The sequence below is a fragment of the Mauremys reevesii genome, linkage group 2 (genome assembly GCF_016161935.1).
Source record: "Mauremys reevesii isolate NIE-2019 linkage group 2, ASM1616193v1, whole genome shotgun sequence".
Taxonomy (NCBI): Eukaryota; Metazoa; Chordata; order Testudines; family Geoemydidae; genus Mauremys; species Mauremys reevesii.
Window position 1 is genome coordinate 20,361,372 of NC_052624.1, and position 20,815 is coordinate 20,382,186.

At 42.9% G+C, this 20,815-nt stretch overlaps 1 protein-coding gene across 5 annotated transcripts in view; it reads left to right on the top strand.

Annotated features, from left to right (window-relative positions):
* DNAJB6 (DnaJ heat shock protein family (Hsp40) member B6) overlaps window positions 1-20,815 on the top strand; it is a 96,965-nt gene that overhangs the window by 23,858 nt on the left and 52,292 nt on the right. For all 5 annotated transcript variants that reach the window (XM_039523293.1, XM_039523290.1, XM_039523294.1 and 2 more), the window contains exons 3-7: window positions 940-1,049; window positions 9,142-9,201; window positions 10,590-10,700; window positions 18,740-18,871; window positions 19,538-19,679. In XM_039523293.1, the coding sequence (XP_039379227.1) occupies window positions 940-1,049; window positions 9,142-9,201; window positions 10,590-10,700; window positions 18,740-18,871; window positions 19,538-19,679 (555 nt within the window). The remainder of the gene's footprint in view (window positions 1-939; window positions 1,050-9,141; window positions 9,202-10,589; window positions 10,701-18,739; window positions 18,872-19,537; window positions 19,680-20,815) is intronic.

Consider the following 20,815-nt stretch of genomic DNA (forward strand, 5'->3'; position numbering starts at 1 on the left):
AGATTGGAACAAACACAAATAAGACCTAAAGCAGCCATTCATGTGTGTGGAGAGGAGCTTGTTTTTTAGATTGGGCAAAACGCTTCTAGAAACCCTTAAGGTTCTGGAATTTGCAGAATTCTCAGGAATAGTCACTGTTTCCAGACTGAGCACTTCCTGGAAGTATACCCTGGTCCACCATTTGAGAACTGGCTTACCATGCTATATGCAACTTCCTTTATACTAGGTTTTTAACTGGCTTCAGATTATCATACCTCTTCAAAATGTGGAGTAATGATTTCAAATACTATTAAAGATTTCCACAGAGCACTGAATGGGGCAAGAATAACATTGAGCTGTTAGAGTACTTTACAGCTTCAGCCTAACCATATGGTACCTAGAAGTACTCCCTCCTAATCAATACTGACACTGCCCTGCAAGCTTGCCTCAGATTTTGAGACAGCACAGGTAGTGGCAACATCTGCTGTGTGGATCAGCTAAAGTTATCAGTCTGACTCCATTTCCTTCAACTTGCAAAATATTCAGAATGCCTCAAACCAAGATGAAGTGTCCTCTATTTAAAAAAATAAAATAAAAAAATGAGGCATCTTTGGAAATTAACTCTCCAGTTTTATCGGATGAGATCTGTTTTCCATGCTTGACTTAATGGATTGAACATCTACTATAAAAAGGTGAACACATTTAAATTAGGAAAGTTTTTAGAGAAATCAGATACAGCTTTTAATTTAGACTTTTGTGCATTACTTGCAACTATAAAATTGCTGTCTGGCAGCAATGCTAAAGCGAATGAGTGACACATCTTAGTTTCTAATCACTTTTTTTCAGAAACAACTGAGAATCATGATTTCCTATTTTGACACCTGTATTTCTTGTGTATATCTGTCTGTCTGCTTATGAGTGCAGTTTATTGAAATAGAGTATCTTCCCTTTTCATTTCAGGTACCGCAAACTAGCTCTAAAGTGGCACCCCGATAAAAATCCAGATAATAAAGAAGAAGCTGAAATGCGATTCAAACAAGTAGCTGAAGCATATGAGGTTTTGTCAGATGGTAAGTATCTTAAAAGGGATCTTGGCAGCAGGTAATCTTCGGTTATGGAATGTTGTAGTAGAAATGCTGAAGAAGCATAGTGCTTTAAAGGGGTTTTCTTAAATTAGTCCACAAATGGCACTTTTTTTTGTGGTGAGCAATTAGTTTGGTGCTCTTGGAAAGAAGTGGAAGTAGTTGTACATTCTGGTGCTGAGTGGGTGGGAGATGAGGAGAAATTCCGAGACACAAGAAATATTTTGAATGAATTGATATAACAGTTTAATCCTACATGTTAAATCCTGAGTCTACAGAGACCTGTGATTAAGAATGAATCCTCTACAGCTGTATGCAGGAACTGATCATGGGGGGTGGGTGGGGGTGTGTGTGTGTGTGGGGAATCTGAATACCAAAAGCCTCCCTTCCTCTCCTTTCAGTAGTCAAAACCAGCAATAAGGTAACTCTAAATATAACATTTAATTTCTAATACACGGTCAGAAGGGCAGTACCCTTTTAAGAATTTTGTGGCTTTCAAAATTCGGTGGGAGAGGTGATATGTCATGAGGGAATCTCCTAAACAGATTATGCAGCCTTCCCACATAGCCTGGTGGGTAATGTATGTGGAAGAATCCATGGAGTGGCTCACTGGCAAGAGGTTTGTGGTGTGAAAGAATGTATGGGTGGTGTATTTATGTCTAACTTGTCTTTATAAAGTTAATTTTATAAATTTAGTATAGAAGTTGCTGAAATTCCACAGTTGTCTTGCTTTGTTTTGGGCTCCATAATAAGAGCGCTGACAAGGCTTACAGAATGTTTAGAATTGTCTGAAACTACTTGTCCTTCTTCGAGTGCTTGCTCATATCCATTCCAATTAGGTGTGCGCGCGCTGCGTGCACGCTCGTCGGAAGATTTTTACCCTAGCAACACTCGGTGGGTCGCCCCCTGGAGTGGCGCCGCTATAGCGCCAGATATATACCCCCTGCCGACCCAACGGCCCTTCAGTTCCTTCTTACCGCCCGTGACGGTCGTTGGAACTGTGGTGCGCGGCTTTGCTGATCTGCACATCCCTAGCTTCTTGTAGTTCTTTGCTCTTTACTGTGTTTTATAGTTCGAGTTCTTGTAGTTATAGTTAGTTTTTAGTACTTATATTTATAGTTAGTCTATATAGTTGAAGGGGGGATCGGGGATTACCCCTTTCCTCCGCCCCGGTGTGGGCTCATGCCCTAGGCACCAGGATTCAAACCGTGCTCGGTGTGCCAGAAGCTGATGCCAATAGGGGATCCCCACGACTCCTGCCTCAAGTGCCGAGGGGAATCCCATGTTACTGACACATGCCGCATTTGCAAGTTATTCAAACCAAGGACGAAGAAGGAGCAGGACTTTCGATTGAAGCAGCTCCTCATGGAGTCGGCACTTAGTCCTGCAGCACCGGTACCGAGTGCCCAACAGACTGCCTTGGTAAGGAGCGCCCCTTCGGCACCGGATCACTCCAGTACCGAGAAGGAGTCCCGGCACTGACCTCTATCGGCACCACTCCCTTTCCCCGACTGGGAAACGCCATAGTGCTCCGACCCCAGCCTCACAGAAGGAGCGCTCGTCTAAGACGGTTCGTCGGACACCGGCATCCGCTTCGGCACCGTCAACACCGGCACCGCAGATGGCAGCTCCACCTAGCGCGGCACTGTCGATTCCAGTCCCACAAGGGCCGTTGAGTCTGGTGCCAGTCAGCTCCCCGGCTCATGCTGTGGTTGAGCTCGCTCTACCTTCTACGCCGGAGACCTTTTCTACGGCAAGAGAGCTTATTGCTGTGACAGAGCCGATACGTCCTCAACCCCCGGCACCGCCGGTGCGGGTTGTTCAATCCATCGGCAAGCCGGCCCTGATAAGGCCTCCTTCCGTCGGTCCACCAGAGACGCGTCATTCCAGATCACGGTCTTGGAGACGCTCTCGATCACGCCGTTCCTGCTCCTGGCACCGCTCACAGTCCTGGCACCGCTCTCCATCGCGGTACCAGTCGCACTCGTGGCGACGTTCAGCATCTCGTTCACTGGACAGATACTCCTGGCATTGATCGGCTCTCGGCACTGATCTCGGTACCGTGTGTCCCGCAGTCCCTCCAGGCGCAGGGATTCGAGATCCCGGTCGACCTCCCGGCACTGGCATGGTAGAAGGTCAAGGTCTCGCTCGTGGTACCGCCATGCCCGGTACCGCTCCCCGGTACCGCCCCGGGATCGAGCATCAAGAACAGTGGCGTCCTCCCAGGGTCTCTCAGCACCACCGTGGCCTTCGAGACACACATCAGTATCATCTCAGGTAGTATCATCCTACCATCAGGAACGTGACTTTGATGTTCCCAGCCATTATCCAGAGACACACAGCCATGAACAAGGGCCTCATCACTGGTCCTTTTGGACACCTTGGGCATACCACCAGGCCCAAGGTGCCCCATCAGTGGCTCAACGGTCGGCCCCGTCAGAACACCGGGTACCAGAGGCGACAGTGAGCCACCCTCCCCCCGTGGGCACGGACGAGGCTCCAATTCAGTGTGCAGTCACCGAGGTTCCACCTCATGCAGATGATGCCCCTCACATACACGACCCACCTCAAGACCCATTGGTCCCGGGCCTCTCCTCCTCCTCCTCCTCCCCTGATGAGGCGGTAGCAGGAACTTCCTCCTCAGGCCCTCCCCTAATCGATCTCTGGGCCCATCAAGACCTCTTGAGGAGGGTGGCCCAGAATATGAACTTGCAGATGGAGGAGGTTGCTGAAATAGAGGACCCGTCGTGGACATCTTATCGGCTGATGCACCTCTTAGAGTGGCTCTCCCGTTCATCCGCACTATACAAGCCAATGCGGACACAATTTGGCAATCCCCAGCTTCAATTACACCTACAGCTAGGGGAGTAGAGAGGAAATATATGGTCCCCTCCAAGGGGTACGAATATCTCTACACCCACCCACCTCCCTGCTCTCTGGTTGTCCAGTCGGTGAACGAACGGGAGCATCATGGCCAGCAAGCATCAGCTCCTAAGGCGAAGGAGGCTAGACGCATGGACTGTAAAATATACTCCTAGGCTGTAAAATATATTCGGCTGGGGGCCTCCAACTTAGGGTGGCAAATCAACAAGCCCTCCTAAGTCGGTATTACTTTAATACGTGGGTGTCTGTGGGGAGGTTTACGGAGCTTCTTCCCCAGGAGTCCCGTCCAGAGTTTACTGCCCTACTTGAAGAGGATTAAAAAGGTGGCAAGAACCTCTCTCCAGGCCTCTCTGGATGCAGCGGACTCGGCGGCCAGAACTCTCGCGTCCGGAGTGACGATGAGACTTATCTCCTGGCTACAGGCTTCAGGCCTTCCCCCTGAATTGCAGCAGACCATTCAGGATTTACCCTTTGAGGGCCAGGGCCTTTTCTCAGACAAAACCGACCCCAGGTTGCAGAGTCTGAAGGACAATTGGGGCATACGCCGGTGACCCAACGAAGGTCCTTCCGGCCCCAGCCACACTGCCCTTACAACCAGACTAGGCCACGTCAGGACGCTACCAGAAGGCGTGGCAGGGGGAATCAGCGGAGACAGTCTGGCCCTCAGGGAACCCAAAGTCAAGTGCCTCCTAAACCACCAACGGGGCCCAAACAAAACTTTTGATGGGACGTCCGAGGACGGCCCACCAGTTACCCTGTCGGATCCTTGTCCCTCCTTTTTCAACTGCCTTTCCCATTTCCTCCCTGCCTGGTCCCAGCTGACCTCGGATCGTTGGATCCTCCGCACGGTGGAAGCGGGATACCATCTCCAGTTTGTTTCAACCCCCCCCCCCCCTTCCCATTTCGTTAGCATATAGAAATCATTTATTGTTGCTGGTCAACCACCAACACTTCCAGTTCATGGTGCTTCCCTTTGGCCTTTCCACAGCCCCAAGAGTCTTCACCAAATGCATGGCTGTAGTAGCCGCCTCCCTCCGCCGTCGTCGAGTACACGTCTACCCGTATCTCGATGATTGGCTCATTCGAGGGACTTCCCAGTCACAAGTATCGCAGCACTTGTGCATCGTCAAAGACCTCTTCAGGAGCCTAGGCCTCATGATCAACACAGAAAAATCTACTCTGACACCAACGCAGAGAATAGACTTCATTGGAGCTATTCTGGACTCCAATCAGCAGGTCCTTCCTGTCTCACGAGTGGTCAATCCGTCCGAACATTATCCATTCTGTTTTCCGGAGGTGGGGCTTTCCCCACATAGACCCCTTTGCCTCCCGAGAGAACAGGAAATGCCAGGTGTTCTGCTCCTTCCAAGGACGCTCCCTGGGCTCTCTCTGACGCATTCCTGATCCCGTGGAAGAGGCACCTACTTTATGCCTTCCCACCGTTTCTGCTCGTCCAGAGTCCTACTCAAGTTCCGCAGGGACAGAGCCCACCTGATCCTCATTGCTCCAGCGTGGCCGAGGCAGCATTGATACACCCTGTTGTTCGACCTCTCAGTGGCAAACCCGATTCCCCTGCCGCTCTGGCCGGACCTCATAACACAGGACTTCGGCAGGCTTCACCATCCGGACCTGCAATCCCTTCATCTCACAGCATGGCTGCTGCGTGGTTGAGCCAGTCTGAGTTGCGTTGCTCTGCCTCGGTATAACGGGTACTCTTGGGCAGTAGGAAGCCTTCCACTAGGATGACGTATCTCGCCAAGTGGAAGCGTTTCTCCCACTGGTGCGCTCAGAGTAACTTAGTCCCCGGACAGGTATCTGTCCCTACTGTCCTGGATTACCTCTGGTCCCTGAAAGAGCAGGGCCTGGCGGTCTCTTCTATAAAGGTACATCTGGCAGCTATTTCCGCCTTCCACCCAGGCGAAAGTGGCCGTTCAATTTTTTCTCACCCCATAGTTTCCAGGTTCCTTGAGGGATTGGAATGCTTTGTACCCTCAAGTCAGACGCCCAACCCCTACCTGGGATCTAAACCTGGTGCTAGCTAAGCTTATGGGGGCCCCCTTTGAGCCTCTGGCCACCTGCTCACTGCTGTACCTTTCCTGGAAGACAGCCTTCCTCGTCGCTATCACCTCGGCGAGATGAGTATTGGAGCTTCGGGCCTTGACAGCGGATACCCCGTATACGGTATTCCACAAGGACAAGGTACAGCTGCGACCGCACCCCTCTTTCCTTCCTAAGGTGGTGTCTGCTTTTCATGTCAATCAAGACATCTTCCTCCCAGTCTTTTTCCCGAAGCCGCACTCATCGCGTCGGGAACAACAACTACATACCTTGGATGTCCATAGGGCTCTCTCTTTTTATATAGAGAGAACCAAACCCTTCCGACATTTGCCTCAGCTCTTTGTAGCGGTGGCAGACCGCATGAAAGGCATGCCGGTTTCTTCCCAATGAATCTCATCTTGGGTGACATCCTGCATCCAAATATGCTATGAATTGGCTCATATTCCGGCTAGCCATCTCACCGCCCATTCTACTTGGGTGCAAGCCTCTTCGGCCGCTTTCCTGGCCCATGTCCCCATCCAGGAAATATGTCGGGCTGCTACCTGGTCATCGATTCACACCTTTGCCTCACATTACGCATTGGCTCAACAGTCCAGAGACGATGCAGCCTTTGGTTCAGCAGTTTTGCAATCTGCAACGTCTCACTCCGACCCCACCGCCTAGGTAAGGCTTGGGAATCACCTAATTGGAATCGATATGAGCAAGCACTCGAAGAAGAAAAGACGGTTACTCACCTTTGTAACTGTTGTTCTTCGAGATGTGTTACTCATATCCATTCCAAACCCGCCCTCCTTCCCCTCTGTCAGAGTAGCCGGCAAGAAGGAACTGAAGGGCCATTGGGTCGGCAGGGGTATATATCTGGCGCTATAGCGGCACCACTCCAGGGGAAGACCCAGCCGACCCACCGAGTGTTGCTAGGGTAAAAATCTTCAGACGAGTGTGCACGCGGCGCGCGCACACCTAATTGGAATCGATATGAGCAACACATCTCGAACAACAGTTACAAAGGTGAGTAACAGTCTTTTATGGGGGTTGGGAGCCTTAAATTCTAATCAGTTTTAATATTTTGTATGGATTAACCTCTTGTAGGAAACATTTACTTAGATTTGGTCAGAATCAAAATTGTATAGTATGAGCTACTATAAGCAAGAGGTCACTTTGGTTTCCCTTCAGTGTAACTTCTTGACTTATAAGGAAGCATCTCTTTTGTCAGAACATTGTCAGCAGCTAATTTGAACCATAAATTAAAGGGTTTGTGTATCTTTTATATTCTGTATCCTCAGACAACTTACTGGAGCTGTTAACCTTTTTTTTTATGTGTTTTAAAAAATACTAGTAAAGAACACAACAGGTAATCAAGTGATTCATCCCCTGTTGTCCATTCCCAGCTTCTGGCAGAGAGAGGCTAGGGACACCATCCTGCCCATTCTGGCTAATAGCCATTGATGGACGTATCCTCCTGCTCCAATGTTCAGGTTAATAGAGGAGTAACACCACTTCCTCCCCAGAAATGTCCTTGTGAACTTCACTTGCAACAAGTGACTATGGAAAAGTTCTGCTAGAGCAGCACCATCCTTTGTCTAGTCTGTCTCTCAAAATTGTAGCCTGCCAAACCAGGCCCTGACTTGTTCACCTGGTCTCACGTTTTGGTTTCTGGTGTCTAATTTATAAGGGCTAGGCAGAAACTTCCTCTGTGGGCAACTTATTCTATAACTGTCGTCCTCTAGGTTTCTTGCATCTTCCTGTGAAACATTTGCCTCTGTTAGGGACAGGATATTGGACTCAATGGACATCTGGTCTGATCTGGTACAACTATTCCCATGTTGCACGAAGATGGTTATTTTAGTGTAATGTAGCATCTATAAAACTTGGTTATTGTTCATAATCAGCCTGTACAAATCATACCGTTGATATCCACATGTCAGATTCTGTAGCTTTGATTCAGCGTGGCTAATTTAACCCAGGAGAGTGGTTGGAGATGCAATCAATTATCCTATAATTTTATTAATAATTTTGTCGTCATTACAATTTTGAACAGAGATGGAGTTTTGGCAAGAGTAGCTCTGTTAAGGATTATCCATGCAAAGAATATTTGACTTGTAGACACTGTGCCTGCAGTTCCAAGAACATGAAGTTCTCAAAATAAACTTTCTGTTCTGCCAGCCCGCATGCAGGACTTCCTGTTTCTTGACTGCTGCTTTTTTCTAGGCTGCCCAGCTTCTTGTTTCATTGGTCCTCTTTCACTCGTTTAACAGGCTGTTAAAATACTCATTTTTCTTCGGGAAATCACTTTATTGAAAGGTAATGTTGTAGGTAATGTACAAACTTGTGAAGCACTTGAAGCCAGAAGGAATTCATAAAGGTTCAATATCCAAGAGATAATTTTGCCTTGGACTTGAATCATGAATGGTGGCTGGCGCCACAATCCCTTTAGATAAGGGGTTCTTACTAAATTCTTTAGTGTCCCAAAATGTTAACTATTAAGTGATCATGCTTTTTCCCTGAACAGTCTTGAAGTTCCTGATTAGACTCCCATTAAAGTCAGTGAGAAGACTACAGTGCATGTTGGATCAGACTGTGTGTCTAGTTTTGTCAAATCCTCTGGCAAGTCTCTTGCTTGCACTTCCAGAATAGTGTCTGAACTGCTGGAGCAAGCCCCATGTTCCACCTGGCAGAACTCTTCAGGCTGCTCTGTCAGTAAGTTCAGACTGAACTCTTATAATGCTCACTTGATTTAGTCGCCTTCCTACCTCTCCCCCCTCCGCCTTTCCAAAAAAAATTGCCCTGGGAAAAGATTACTAACAATGAAGTTGCATACCCATGGACTTCCAAACATGGCAAGCAAGTAACTTCAGTCAGCTTTTTGTGTGTTATCTCTCAGTGGAAATTGTGATACGGTATGGTGAACTTGACACTTTATTAGTAGCTACTAGAACTAAATTATTGACATAAAGAGTTCTTTCTTCACCTGCGGTGCTTTGATTATCTTTAGCAAAATATTTGTACTCCTGCATTTTCTGTAACAAACATGGCTTAAATAAACTTGCTGTGATAAAATTCAATGGAGTACGTTAGTGATACATACTGCATTTCTGCTGCTTCCAAATGTAGTTTACTGATGTAATTAACTTTTTTGTAGCTAAAAAACGGGACATCTATGACAAATATGGAAAAGAAGGCTTAAATGGAGGAGGTGGAGGTATGTAGACTTGGCATTTTTTTTCTTCCATATCCTCTGAATGATTTTAACAAACTGTTCCACTCTGCATACTTATTTTAGTTACAGATTAGTTCATGCTCTGAAAAGCATTTGTAGCCATAAAGGCTAAACTCTTTTAAAATGCAATTAAATTATGTAGAAACAGAGCCACTAGTGATGTTGTGTTATCACATACCATAGAGTAGCAACTTGACATGACTCTGATAGGCAAATTCACTAGCTGGAACTAGTCCTATCTAGTCCAAAACATTTTAAACATATAACCGGAATTAGTCTGTATAGTCAAAGTGAGGAAAAACAAGTTAGACTCTAACTTGGCCCAACATTTAAATTTTGAGATTTTTTTTTACAATGCATAAGACCAAAAGACGAGACTACATTTTTCCTAAAATGTATTCCAGTTATCAGGTGCGTTTTAAACAAATGTGACACCTGCAAAGCAGAATCTGAAAGTTTCATTTTTACTTAGTCATGTTCGTTTTAAAAAAAAAAGTCTCTTTCAAAAACAAGACAATTATCAGGTAGTCAAATAATAAATCAGAGGAGAAACTCTTCCCAAATTCTGCTAGGAGAGTCTACAGTCATAAGCATAGTCTTAACAACTGAGGTGTCTAATTTTAGCTTGTATTTGCCAAGTGTAAGTCAGAGATTTTGTGTAATATAAATCGGTGATTTTTCGACCTGTGGTCCCTAGGCCCCTGGGGGTCTGCAGACTAAGATTTCCAAAGGGCTCTACTCCTCCATTCAATTTTTTTTGTGAAGGGTCTGCACATGAAAGGTTGAAAATCACTGACCTAAATCAAAAGCTGGCAAGTGATACTATCAAATAAACCATCACAAGATTGTACTGATTCAGGGAGTAAAGATGCACCAAACTTCAACACCAACAAAGAGCTTTGAGTTTAAAAAAAAAAAAAAACAGACAAGAAGACAACTTCATTTTAGTCAAATGTGTACCTTTAAGTATAATGAGAAATAAATGTTGATGTCTAGAAACCTGCAGAAGAACATAAATGATAAAAATAACTTGTAGAAGCATAAACTACAGATGACCTCTTTGTTTCCATATTTTACTAATTGGACAGTCATTCTTTGCTATTGAAAAACTGATTACAGTAATTCTAGATACAGTAGAGCTTGTTAGCAGAATGTGAGAATTTCACATGAAGTCTCACTTAACTATATTAAATGTGGTTTGAAGAATGTATCGAGAAAATCATCCAATGACAGAGGAATGAACTATTGTGAAAAAACTAGAGTTCTGTATTTTAGAAAATATAGAAACACATACAGCTTATATGTACAACTCAAATATTTTATGCTTCTGTAGTGTGAAGAGTTGTGAAATGTGACTTCTTTTTCTGCAGGTGGAAGTCATTTTGACAGCCCGTTTGAATATGGATTTACATTCCGTAACCCAGAAGATGTCTTTAGGGAGTTTTTTGGTGGAAGGGACCCCTTTTCATTTGACTTCTTTGGTAAGTCAGCGGCTTTTGGGGAGTGGTGGTGGAGCATCAAAGTAGTGGCTAAAATTGATCTCTACATAACGGATGTGTGTAATTTGTCTGTCTTTCACTGGAAATGGTCCTGTTACTTGGATGTTTTAAGTCTTTTTTTTCCCCTCTACTATCTCCTTCCTTTTTGCTGTTGCATGTAGGGTTTTGCGATCAGTTTTTGCGCTCTCAAGGTCTGATTTGTTTAAAAATATATCAAGTTTGCTATGCTCTTTCTAAAAGAAGAAACTAATAAAGCAGAATTGTTCTCTGTGTGATTTAGTAAATGTGGATTGCTCTGTCTGTAAGGCGTACAAACACTTTCTTCCCAAGTCTGGTGCCACATGACAGTCAGAAAAAATGCCTCCCCCCCCCCCCAAATAAATAAATAAAAGCATAAGCAATAGGTGCAGTGAAACCAGCTTCTGAAGCCTCTGGCTACCATGGAGTTAAAGAAAATAATAAAGAATTAGGTTGTCAGCAAAACAGTTTAAAAATACTTTTTTTGCCAGCATCATGCCAATGAACTGTTGGCTTGTGAAGGCACCCACAGCCATACAAAAGATCTCAGCAAAAGTGCTAGGGATCTTATTCAATCTCTGCCAGTGCAGCTGCTTTTCCCTTTTGATCCATAAAAAGGGAACACATCCTGTGTTCAGCCTTTCACTCCAGGAACTGCCTAGAGGAACCAGAGGAGTAACAGCTGGAAGATTGCAAGAAGAATTTTCTGCCTGTTTACAGACAAGACATGAGAAACAAGAAAGGCCTCCTGGCTATTCCATGGAGCTGAAGAGGAATTAATGCACCACTAATGCAAACAGTTGGTGACTTTTCTGATTAACTCCAGAATGGGAAAGGAACAAATATCCTTCTTTTATTATAGGAATCTGGAAAAAATGCATTAGTCGGTCAGAGAAAGCTTATCTCCTAAATGTTCACTGTACACATGTACAGTTAAGGTTGAGTGTGCAGTGGGAGAGATTTGTACCATGAATTTGTTTTGAGAGCAGTGAACCTTCCCATAAAGTAACATACGCACCAACATCTTTTTCACAATCTTAATCATCATGCATGTTTCCTTCTCCCCTTGCCCATCTATTTACATATACGCCAACACTATGTAAGTATATGAAAGATCAAGCTAGGTTGACAGAAGAGGCCAGTTTATTTCCCAGAGATTTTGCCAAGTCTACCAAAACCAGGCAAAACGAGAGAAGATGAAGAAATCTTAGGAAAGGGGAGAGCTTGTTTTCTAATGTTTTAAAGAGGCAGGAAGTGGGGAGGGAAGTTGTGTGTGGTTTTTGTTTTGTTTTGTTTTTTTTTGGCCTTATTTCTTTTTGCTTTCGTTTTTAAAGAGGAAGAGAGGCTTGGATTCTCCTTGTGTTAATAATGGAAAAAACAAATTTCAGTTCTTTTGGAGATGAGCCCCATTGACCTGCAGGAAGAAAAAAGGGCTTATGAAGGAGGGGGAGAAATGAGGAAAGGGAAAGGAGTCAGAAGATTTTTAGTTTCCTATTCAGAAGCTAGCTCTATCTTTTTTTAATTGCTCTTTAGATTAAAAATTACCCAGGAGCAAAAGTGGTTACTTTCAAGTGGAGTACTGATGAGTGGTGTGGTTATTTCTCAACTGCTGTGAATATAAAATCAAGTACTTAAACGTAAACTGAGTGCAAGGAATCCTATGACAAACTGAAGCATCCCTACAGTCTGAGAGTATAATATATAGTAAAATAATAAAGGAAAAATGCCTACACACTTGATTTTAGTGATCAGCTTCTAAAACAAAGCATTGAATAACCGTTCAATACAAATATTAAACCATTTCGTTAGCATATAGAAATCATTTATTGTTGCTGCTTTCCTGTTTAAGTGGCCGGATAATGGGGCTAACTTATAAAGGAGGAAGGTGTTTATAGGTATGGTGACTTAAATTTTTTTAAAGATGACATGCAACTTCATTGACATAATATACTGGTAAGTGACAAAGTAGCTAAGAGCTAATTTACTGGTTACAATGGGCATGTTCCTTTAGGTTCCTACTCAGTGATCATCAGTTGGCTGCCTGAGGAGTCTCATGGAGGATCAGATGATCTGGGAGAAGAATCTAGTGGAGGAATGGCAGAGGAGTTAGTGGAGGGGCCGGAGAAAGAACTCAGTGGCAGATGAAATATTGGAGGAGGATGTCAGAGTAGGATAAGATTTGGTTTCAGCCCTGGGCCCCAGCAAGTCTAACACCAGCCCTGGCGACCTCATTAAAATGGGGTCACAACCCACTTTGGTGTAGTCCAATAGCCTGTTTTCTAACAATGGCCTGTACAAGGTGCTTCAGAGGGAATGGCCAAAACAAGGCAATTGATTAAGTGATCCACTCCTGTCATCTGGTCCCAGCTTCCAGTGGTCAGAGGTTTAGGGACACCCAGAATGTGGTGGTTGCATCCTTGACCATCTTGGCTAATTGCTATTGATGAACCTATCCTCCACAAAGATATCTAATTTATTTTCTGAACCCATTTGTGCTTTTGGTTTTCACAACATCCTATGGCAAGGGAGGTCTCTGCAGGTTTTATAGACCTCTACCAGGCCTCTCTTCTAAGCTGAATAGTTCCTGTTTTTTAATCTCTTCTTGTATGGAAGCTGTGTGTATTCCTAATTTTTGTTGCCCTTCTCTGTATCTTTTCCAATTCTAATACTTTTTTTAAATGAGGTGACGAACTGTATATAGTATTCAAGGGCTGCGTGTACCATGGTTTTATATAGTAGCATTACGATGTATGTTTTTTCTTACTATCTATCCCTTTCCTAATGTTAGTTTTTTTTGACTGCCTCTGCATACTGAGTAGATTTTCCTCCCCGCCTCGGAACTATCTACAATGAGTCTGATTTCTTCCTTGAGCAGCAACAGCTAATTTAGACCCCACCATTTTGTATGTATAGCTGGGACTTTACCCCAATATTCATTACTTTGCATTTATCAACATTGAATTTCATCTGCCATTTTGTTGCCCAGTCACCCTGGTTAGTGAGATCGTCTAGTAACACCCTGTAGTCAGCTGTGCCCATAATTATCTTGAGTAACTGTATTGTGCAGATTTTGCCACCTGACTGTTCAGCCCCTTTTCCAGATCATTTATGAATAGGTAGAACAGCACAGGTCTTTGGGGAATCCATCTATTTACCACTTTCCATTGTGAAAACTAATAATTTAGGAAACAAAAGTAGGAATATCTTTTAATCAGTTCCATGAGAGATCTTTCCCTCTTATCCCATGATGGTTTACTTTGCTTCAGAGCTTTTGGTAAGGGATCTTGTCAAAGGCTTTCTGAAATTTCACGTACATTATATCAGCTGGACTACGCTGTCCATGTGCTTCTTGACTCCCTCAATGAATTCTAATAGATTGAAGCATGATTTTCCCCTTACAAAAGCCAGTTGACACTTTCACGATAACTAATATAATCACAGTAAATATTTTATTAGGAAAAGTATAAAACGGGTCAGCAACCTATGGCACGCGTGCCAAAGGTAATACGCGAGCCGATTTCTGATGGCACGTGGGGCAGACTTGGGTTCCCGCTGCTCGGCACGCGAGGCGGACTGGGGGTAGGAACCCCAGGCTGGCAGCGGGCTGAGACCCCAGCTGGCAAGGAGCCGGTGCTGGAAACTCCAGAATGGCGGCAGGCTGAGCTGCTCAGCCCGCCGCTGCTCTGGGGTTCTGGCTGCTGTCCCCTTGCCAGCCAGGGTCCCCTCCGCAGCCCCACTCACCTTGCTTCCAGTTGGAGTTCCAGCGCAGGCCCCCTGCCAGACAGGGTTCAGGCTTCCGGCTCTGCTCAGCCCTATCAGCTGCCAGCTCCACGCACCTCAGCTGCTGATCTGGCGTTCCAGCCGCTGACCTCCTGCCAGCCGGTTATCAACTTGTAACTCAGAAGCCTGTATGCAGCTTAAAGTATCTAAATAGGTGCCACCAGACATTGGAAAACTCAGCAAGGAAAAGCAAAGGCAAGGATCACACTAAACTAAGATCTGCATTTTAATTTTAAATCTTCTAAAACATTTTGAAAACCTTTGTTTACAGTAGTTTGGTTATATATTCTAGACTTATAGAGAGACTTTCTAAAAAACGTTCAAATGTATTACCGGCACACGCAGCTTTAAATTAGAATGTATACATGAAGACTTGGCACAACACTGCTGAAAGGTTGCCGATCCCTGGTATAAAATCTAGATTGTACATAACTTGATGCTCCCTTGATCTATACTACTGTCTGAAACCAAGATAAAATTATCTGTCCACAACTTATGTATGCATACATTAAATAACTGTATTTGAATTCCAAAATAGTTGAATTTCAGTAGCATGATGCTGATTACAGCCAACAATCAGTATTTGTTATGGAAGCATGCATAGGCTCTGTACAAAAGCAAAGGAAACAAGTCTCTAAGCTTGCAATTCTAAGAAAACCAATTAAGATTGAGGGGGGAAAGTCAATACTATGTGCAACATGATCATAGGCATGTCAAGTTCCATTTTTATAAATATATGCTTGTTCTGTGTCTTTGAATGTAATGTGTCTTTGGGGGGCACTTGAAATCGAGTGAGTAGGGCAGTGGTGAAGTGTACATGAAGTAATCTATGGGGTAGAAAGTGGAGGATTACCCATTGAAGATGAGGAATGAGGTCTGGGCAGTTTCAGGGTTGCAGCGATAGAAGCGGGCATGGACATGGGGGAGGTGGGACATCTGGAGTGTAAATCTACAGCTATCCTATGGAGCCTATGTTGGCATAGCCCCCTAGTATAGGTGCAGCCTATGCTGGCAGAAGGCATTTCTTCTTTTGGTGTTGAAACACCATCTTTCTGGTCCGTGTTAGTTACATCTGTTGAAGCATTGTTCTGTCAGCATAGCTGTGTCTACACTTGGGGTTTACTGGTGTAGCTCTGTCAGCTGAGTGTTTCCCCTCACATCCCCCATCTCCAACCCCTACAGCTTGGCTGATGTAATTTAAGTGTAGGGTAAGCCCGTGTATCATGAGTGGTGATGGCAAGAGCCTGGAGACTTCCATAGTCCCTCCCCTTCAGGCTCCCCCTAGCTTGTGTTGCTATTGTGACAGGGATAAGAAGGATGTGGGTCTGGCACAGGTCACCTGTAAGTGGCCAGTGATGCAGTGGATTATAAAAATATATAGTATAGCTTTGACATGAGTGTGTTTGTTTTTATTTTAATGCCAGGTAACTGAAGATAAACTGGACTATAAATAGAAGGCATAATAGTGGGCAGTAATATAATATAGATCACTTGTATGCATGAGTGAATGACCTTCATAACTCACTAGTGAGTCATTCTCTAACTAGCAGGAATAAATTGGGCTATAGCACTGTTAACTGCAATGGCTTTATTTGCTAGCTAATACGCTGGAGTGAGAGACTCTTGTATGCTAGTCTTTGAAATTGCTACTCCAGGTGTATAATGACTTGGAAATATTAAATTCCAATAATATTTTTGTGCCAAGAGTTCAGCCTCAGACTTGCTAATGCACATATAGTATTAAAGGTGACCTACAAAGGGTTTTTTAAAAAAACAAACATTGAGGTTGATACAAATCTTTGGGGTTTTTTGATGGAAAAGAGGGGCTGAAAGCATTTTGGAGGAGAAAAACAATGCCTGTATTTTACCTCACAAATTTAAAGTCTGGTCTGTATTCCCGGGTTTTGTTGGAGGACCAGTGAGAGGTATAAGATGTTTGTGAGTATTGGAGATCTCAACAAAGGCTTCAGTTATTCAAAATTTGTTAATTTGTCATTCGTGTTAAGAAGGTGTAAGCAAACCAAGCAGAGGTTTAAACTGTGACTAAAAATCCCATTTTCCTTTCACTTCATCTTTTTTTACTTGTAATGTTGTCATTTCACTAGCTCTCAGTTATTTGTCTTCCAGCCTAGGTTGGAACTGGATTTTAATTGGGGGGAAGAGGGCAGGAACCTGCTCTTGATCTCTGATCTTCACTTAAAATCAAGTTGGAATTCTAATTGGTTCGGTGGTGGTTATGAATTGGCTGAAAATGACAGTGGCCCAGATTCAGGAAAGCAAGGACATGCTTAACTTTAGATATTGCCTTCAATGGGACTTAAGTATATGCTTAACTCTTATCCTGCATGGGAGTATCTTCCATTCTCTGAAACATCAGAGATTTGGTTTAGAATTGGAAAATTCTATAGTTGAAGAAAATATAAATGCTATTACAGACTGCATATGTTGGAAAATAACTTCTTACAGTTCACTTTTAAACTATTTTTTGCAATATTACATTTTTCAACAACACTTCATCACAGGTCCGCCTAACCTGCCTAAAACTGTTGTTCTGTAGATTACCCATAATATTTGTAAAATATTTTGTAAATGTTACTAGTGTCCTGTGCTGTGTAATATAGGGTCTTGTAAAGTTCCGCTGCAATGGGTACTGAAATCCAAAATAGCTTACGTTCAGAACTAAAGATCTACAACTTAATGGTACGTGGTGTTGTGTAAATCGTGGTCCTACAAAATGCTTATGTTATGCTAGTATGATGTAAAAGTCAAACTTCAGTTTTCTTATACTTAAAAGAAATTCCACTAGAATATTATATCTGGACACCTCTTCTATAACTTTCTATAAAGTAATAACTTCCATATAGGTATTCCATATTTACTTATTCTCTGACCAGTGTTTTATAAGCATAAAAGAAAATCATATTTGTGCCAGGGAATAGAACTAATGGCCTTCCAGTTTTTTAAATCCAGCAATAGGATTTTGAGCTTAAGCACTGGCTGAAGGCCATTTTGAAGTTAATTTGTGCAAGTGCTTGCATAGGCTGAGCCCTGGCAATTTGAGACTTGGTAGTTCATAGCCTCAGCACCTCTGGGCTTGTTACACCAGTTAATAAAAGTGCGTGAGGTTTAAAAAAAAAAATGCTTTAGCCCCAGCACCTCTTTGATTACAAATTAAGCATTGCCATCAGCCCTTATTTTTTTCGTCCCATAAAGCTCTTACCTGAATTTCCTCTTAAGCATCTAACTCTCCAACTAGTTAAACTAAAACATTTGCAGATCACTTAAAGTTGTATTATGACTATTTTAATTCCCTGTCTCCAATACCCTTTACATTTCAGTCTTAATGGAACACTAATTGAGCGTGTCTTAAGCAAAGTCCTGGTGGTGGTGGTCCTCAGATAAATCTTGAATGAAGTTATACAAGAAGTGTTGGCTATTTAGGGGTTGAATCAAACTTAATCACATCAACAATATTAAGTTTAAGCCCCAAAACTCAGCTTGACAGACAAGGTATTCAACAGAGAAAAGGGCTTCTCTTGCAGTAACTTCAGATATTTGACATTCTCATGTTGAACAGCAAGCAGATTGTTGCCTCTCGGAACAAAAAAGTAGTCATTGCTTTCATCGTGCTGTCAAGAAAAGGATTTTTATAGTTAATGGCCATGTGAGGAGGAGACAAGTTCTTAATTACCCAAATGTTAACTGATCTGAACGATCAAACCTACACGAATTTGGTATAAAACAGTGTGTGTGTGCGCGCGCATATATGAACATACATAGCAATTGTATAAGTGATGAGGTTTGCTTATGTAGTATAATTCATGTGGAACACATTTCTCTGCTAAAAACTGAATTTCTGCATGTTCCCCCTGATGTTTACTAGTCACTGGCAAACTGGCACAGCACTAAGGAAGCAGGACTTTGTTCTCAGCATGCCATTACTTTAATGATAGTATCTAAAGTTCTGGAGACCAAGAAGAGTTGGGTATGTGAAAGAGATAATATTGGTCTCTTACAGGTCTCAAAGGAACACAGAATTGCTATATTGAATCAAATCTGTGCTCAGATGTTCTGTCTGACAGTGGCCAGTACCAGATGCTTCAGAGGAAGGTGCAAGAAACTTCCTTCTCTACTAGAAGTCTTCATACTTATTAAATATAGCAACTACTGAATAAAACTGATCACATCAGCCTCCTGTATTAAAATCTGTTTTTTGTTTGTAGAAGATCCTTTTGATGACTTATTTGGAAACCGACGAGGTCAACGTGGGAACAGAAACAGAGGTGGTGGGCCATTTTTCTCTGCATTTAGTGGATTTCCTGCATTTGGGAGTGGTTTTTCTTCATTTGATACAGGTAAATATTTTAAAGCAAACTTCAAGCCAAATTTAATATTGCTAGAGAAGGAGTTTCTCTGGAACAGTAAATTGGTACAACGTGGCTTAGAAAATTATATACCACACTGAGGCCTATCACATCTCCCTGTAGAGTCCCCTAGTTTTAAATAGAGCCACAGTGTTGTAGAGTATTTGTTATAGCTAAAATCTCATGAAAAGAGAGTAAGCCCTGTTAGAAGGAAATTGGATCTATTCTGCTTCTTGATCTTTTACTGACGCCATTAGACTGGACAAGTCTTAACCTCTCAGTACGTCAGTTTCTATATCAAAGTGTTGCTTGCCTTACCAGAGGGTGCGTTCAGTGTGTTTGAGGCCTCCAAAAGGGGCTACAGTAGTGTGTGCCTTTTAAATGAGATTATGAACTCCAAGTGCTCTCAATTATTGGAGCCTAGTTGAATGCTGAAGGCCTAGTTTTCACCACTCCTCTTGAAGTCAGTGGGAGTAGCAGTTACCCAGCAACTCTGAAATTGAGGAACTTGGTATTTGAAATTGGGGAGCCAGAATTAATAGACCAAAATTTGATGGTCCAGCAGACTGTCCTAAAGAAAAACAGTTGTTAAAGGGTTTCTGATGAAATTATGTTTACAGTGCTTTAATCAAATAGCTACCATGTCTTCCCCCCCAGGTTTTACTTCGTTTGGTTCATTGGGGCACGGGGGCCTTACTTCATTCTCCTCTACGTCATTCGGTGGCAGTGGGATGGGTAGCTTCAAATCGGTATCAACGTCTACTAAAATAGTTAATGGCAGAAAAATTACTACAAAGAGGTAAGTGATGTAAAAAAGATAAATGTTGTTGTAATAAAAATGAGGAGTCCAGTGGCACCTTAAAGACTAACAGATTTATTTGGGCATAAGCTTTCGTGGGTGTAAAAATCACTTTTTCACTCCTCGTTTTTGTGGATACAGACTAACATGGCTACCCCTCTGATACTTGGTACCATGCAAGTTATTGTAATAGAATTAGTCAATATTTTTCTGATAACTTTCTTTACCCTTACTGTTTTGGTTTCCCATAACTTAGATATCCAATTGTGTGACTTGTAATGATAGACCTATTCGATTCTTTTCTTTTCCTACCATTACAGGATGGTTCCCTGCTACAGCATGTGTAAGCATGCAGGGGTTGGGCAAAAAGTACCTAATGCCCTGTAGCCAAAAGTTTATTCAAAAGTGGGGAAAACCCTTAACAGCAGTACACTGTGTAGCCTAATTGACGGATTGGTATATTGATTAACTTCTTTTCTTTCACAGTAGTTAAGGGTTCAGTTTCTTGAACAGCTACAGCATCAGGAAGATTACCAATGTTAGAATGAGAGACCCAAGGAGTACAGGACAAATAATTGAAGTTTATCACAAGTCCCTTTTATTAGCAAATATACTAAACACATAGATGACCCCACAAACACTGAAATACAACAGCAGATAGAGTGAGTGTAATGTGTTTAGCTCTGTGACTGGCATTGCTAACATCTTTTGCAGGGGATCCCCACAGTGTCAGTCAATATACTAATCTTCTTTGTCGGTGTCATCCTGGCATCTCCCAAGGACGTAGATTGGGATTCAGCTCTTATAATGTGTTACGCTGATGCCCACGGATTCATGTATATTTAGGAAGGTTTTCACCTCTTTTCCTTATTTGAACTTCCACTCCCACTACCTTTTGGAGTAGCCTATGAAAAATGGAACAACTTGTTAATTTTCTGTATTATTCCATTAATATTTACATTACTCAGTCATGATAACTTGTGGCTGGCTGTAAAATCCAAAAAATATAACCAGCTTTCACCAGTCCATACAATATATTACAATGTATTGTCTGATCTGACAATAAATTAAGGATATGCATTACAAATGTAATTGACTGTTGTCAAACTGAAATGTTCTTAGTACTTATTAGTGTA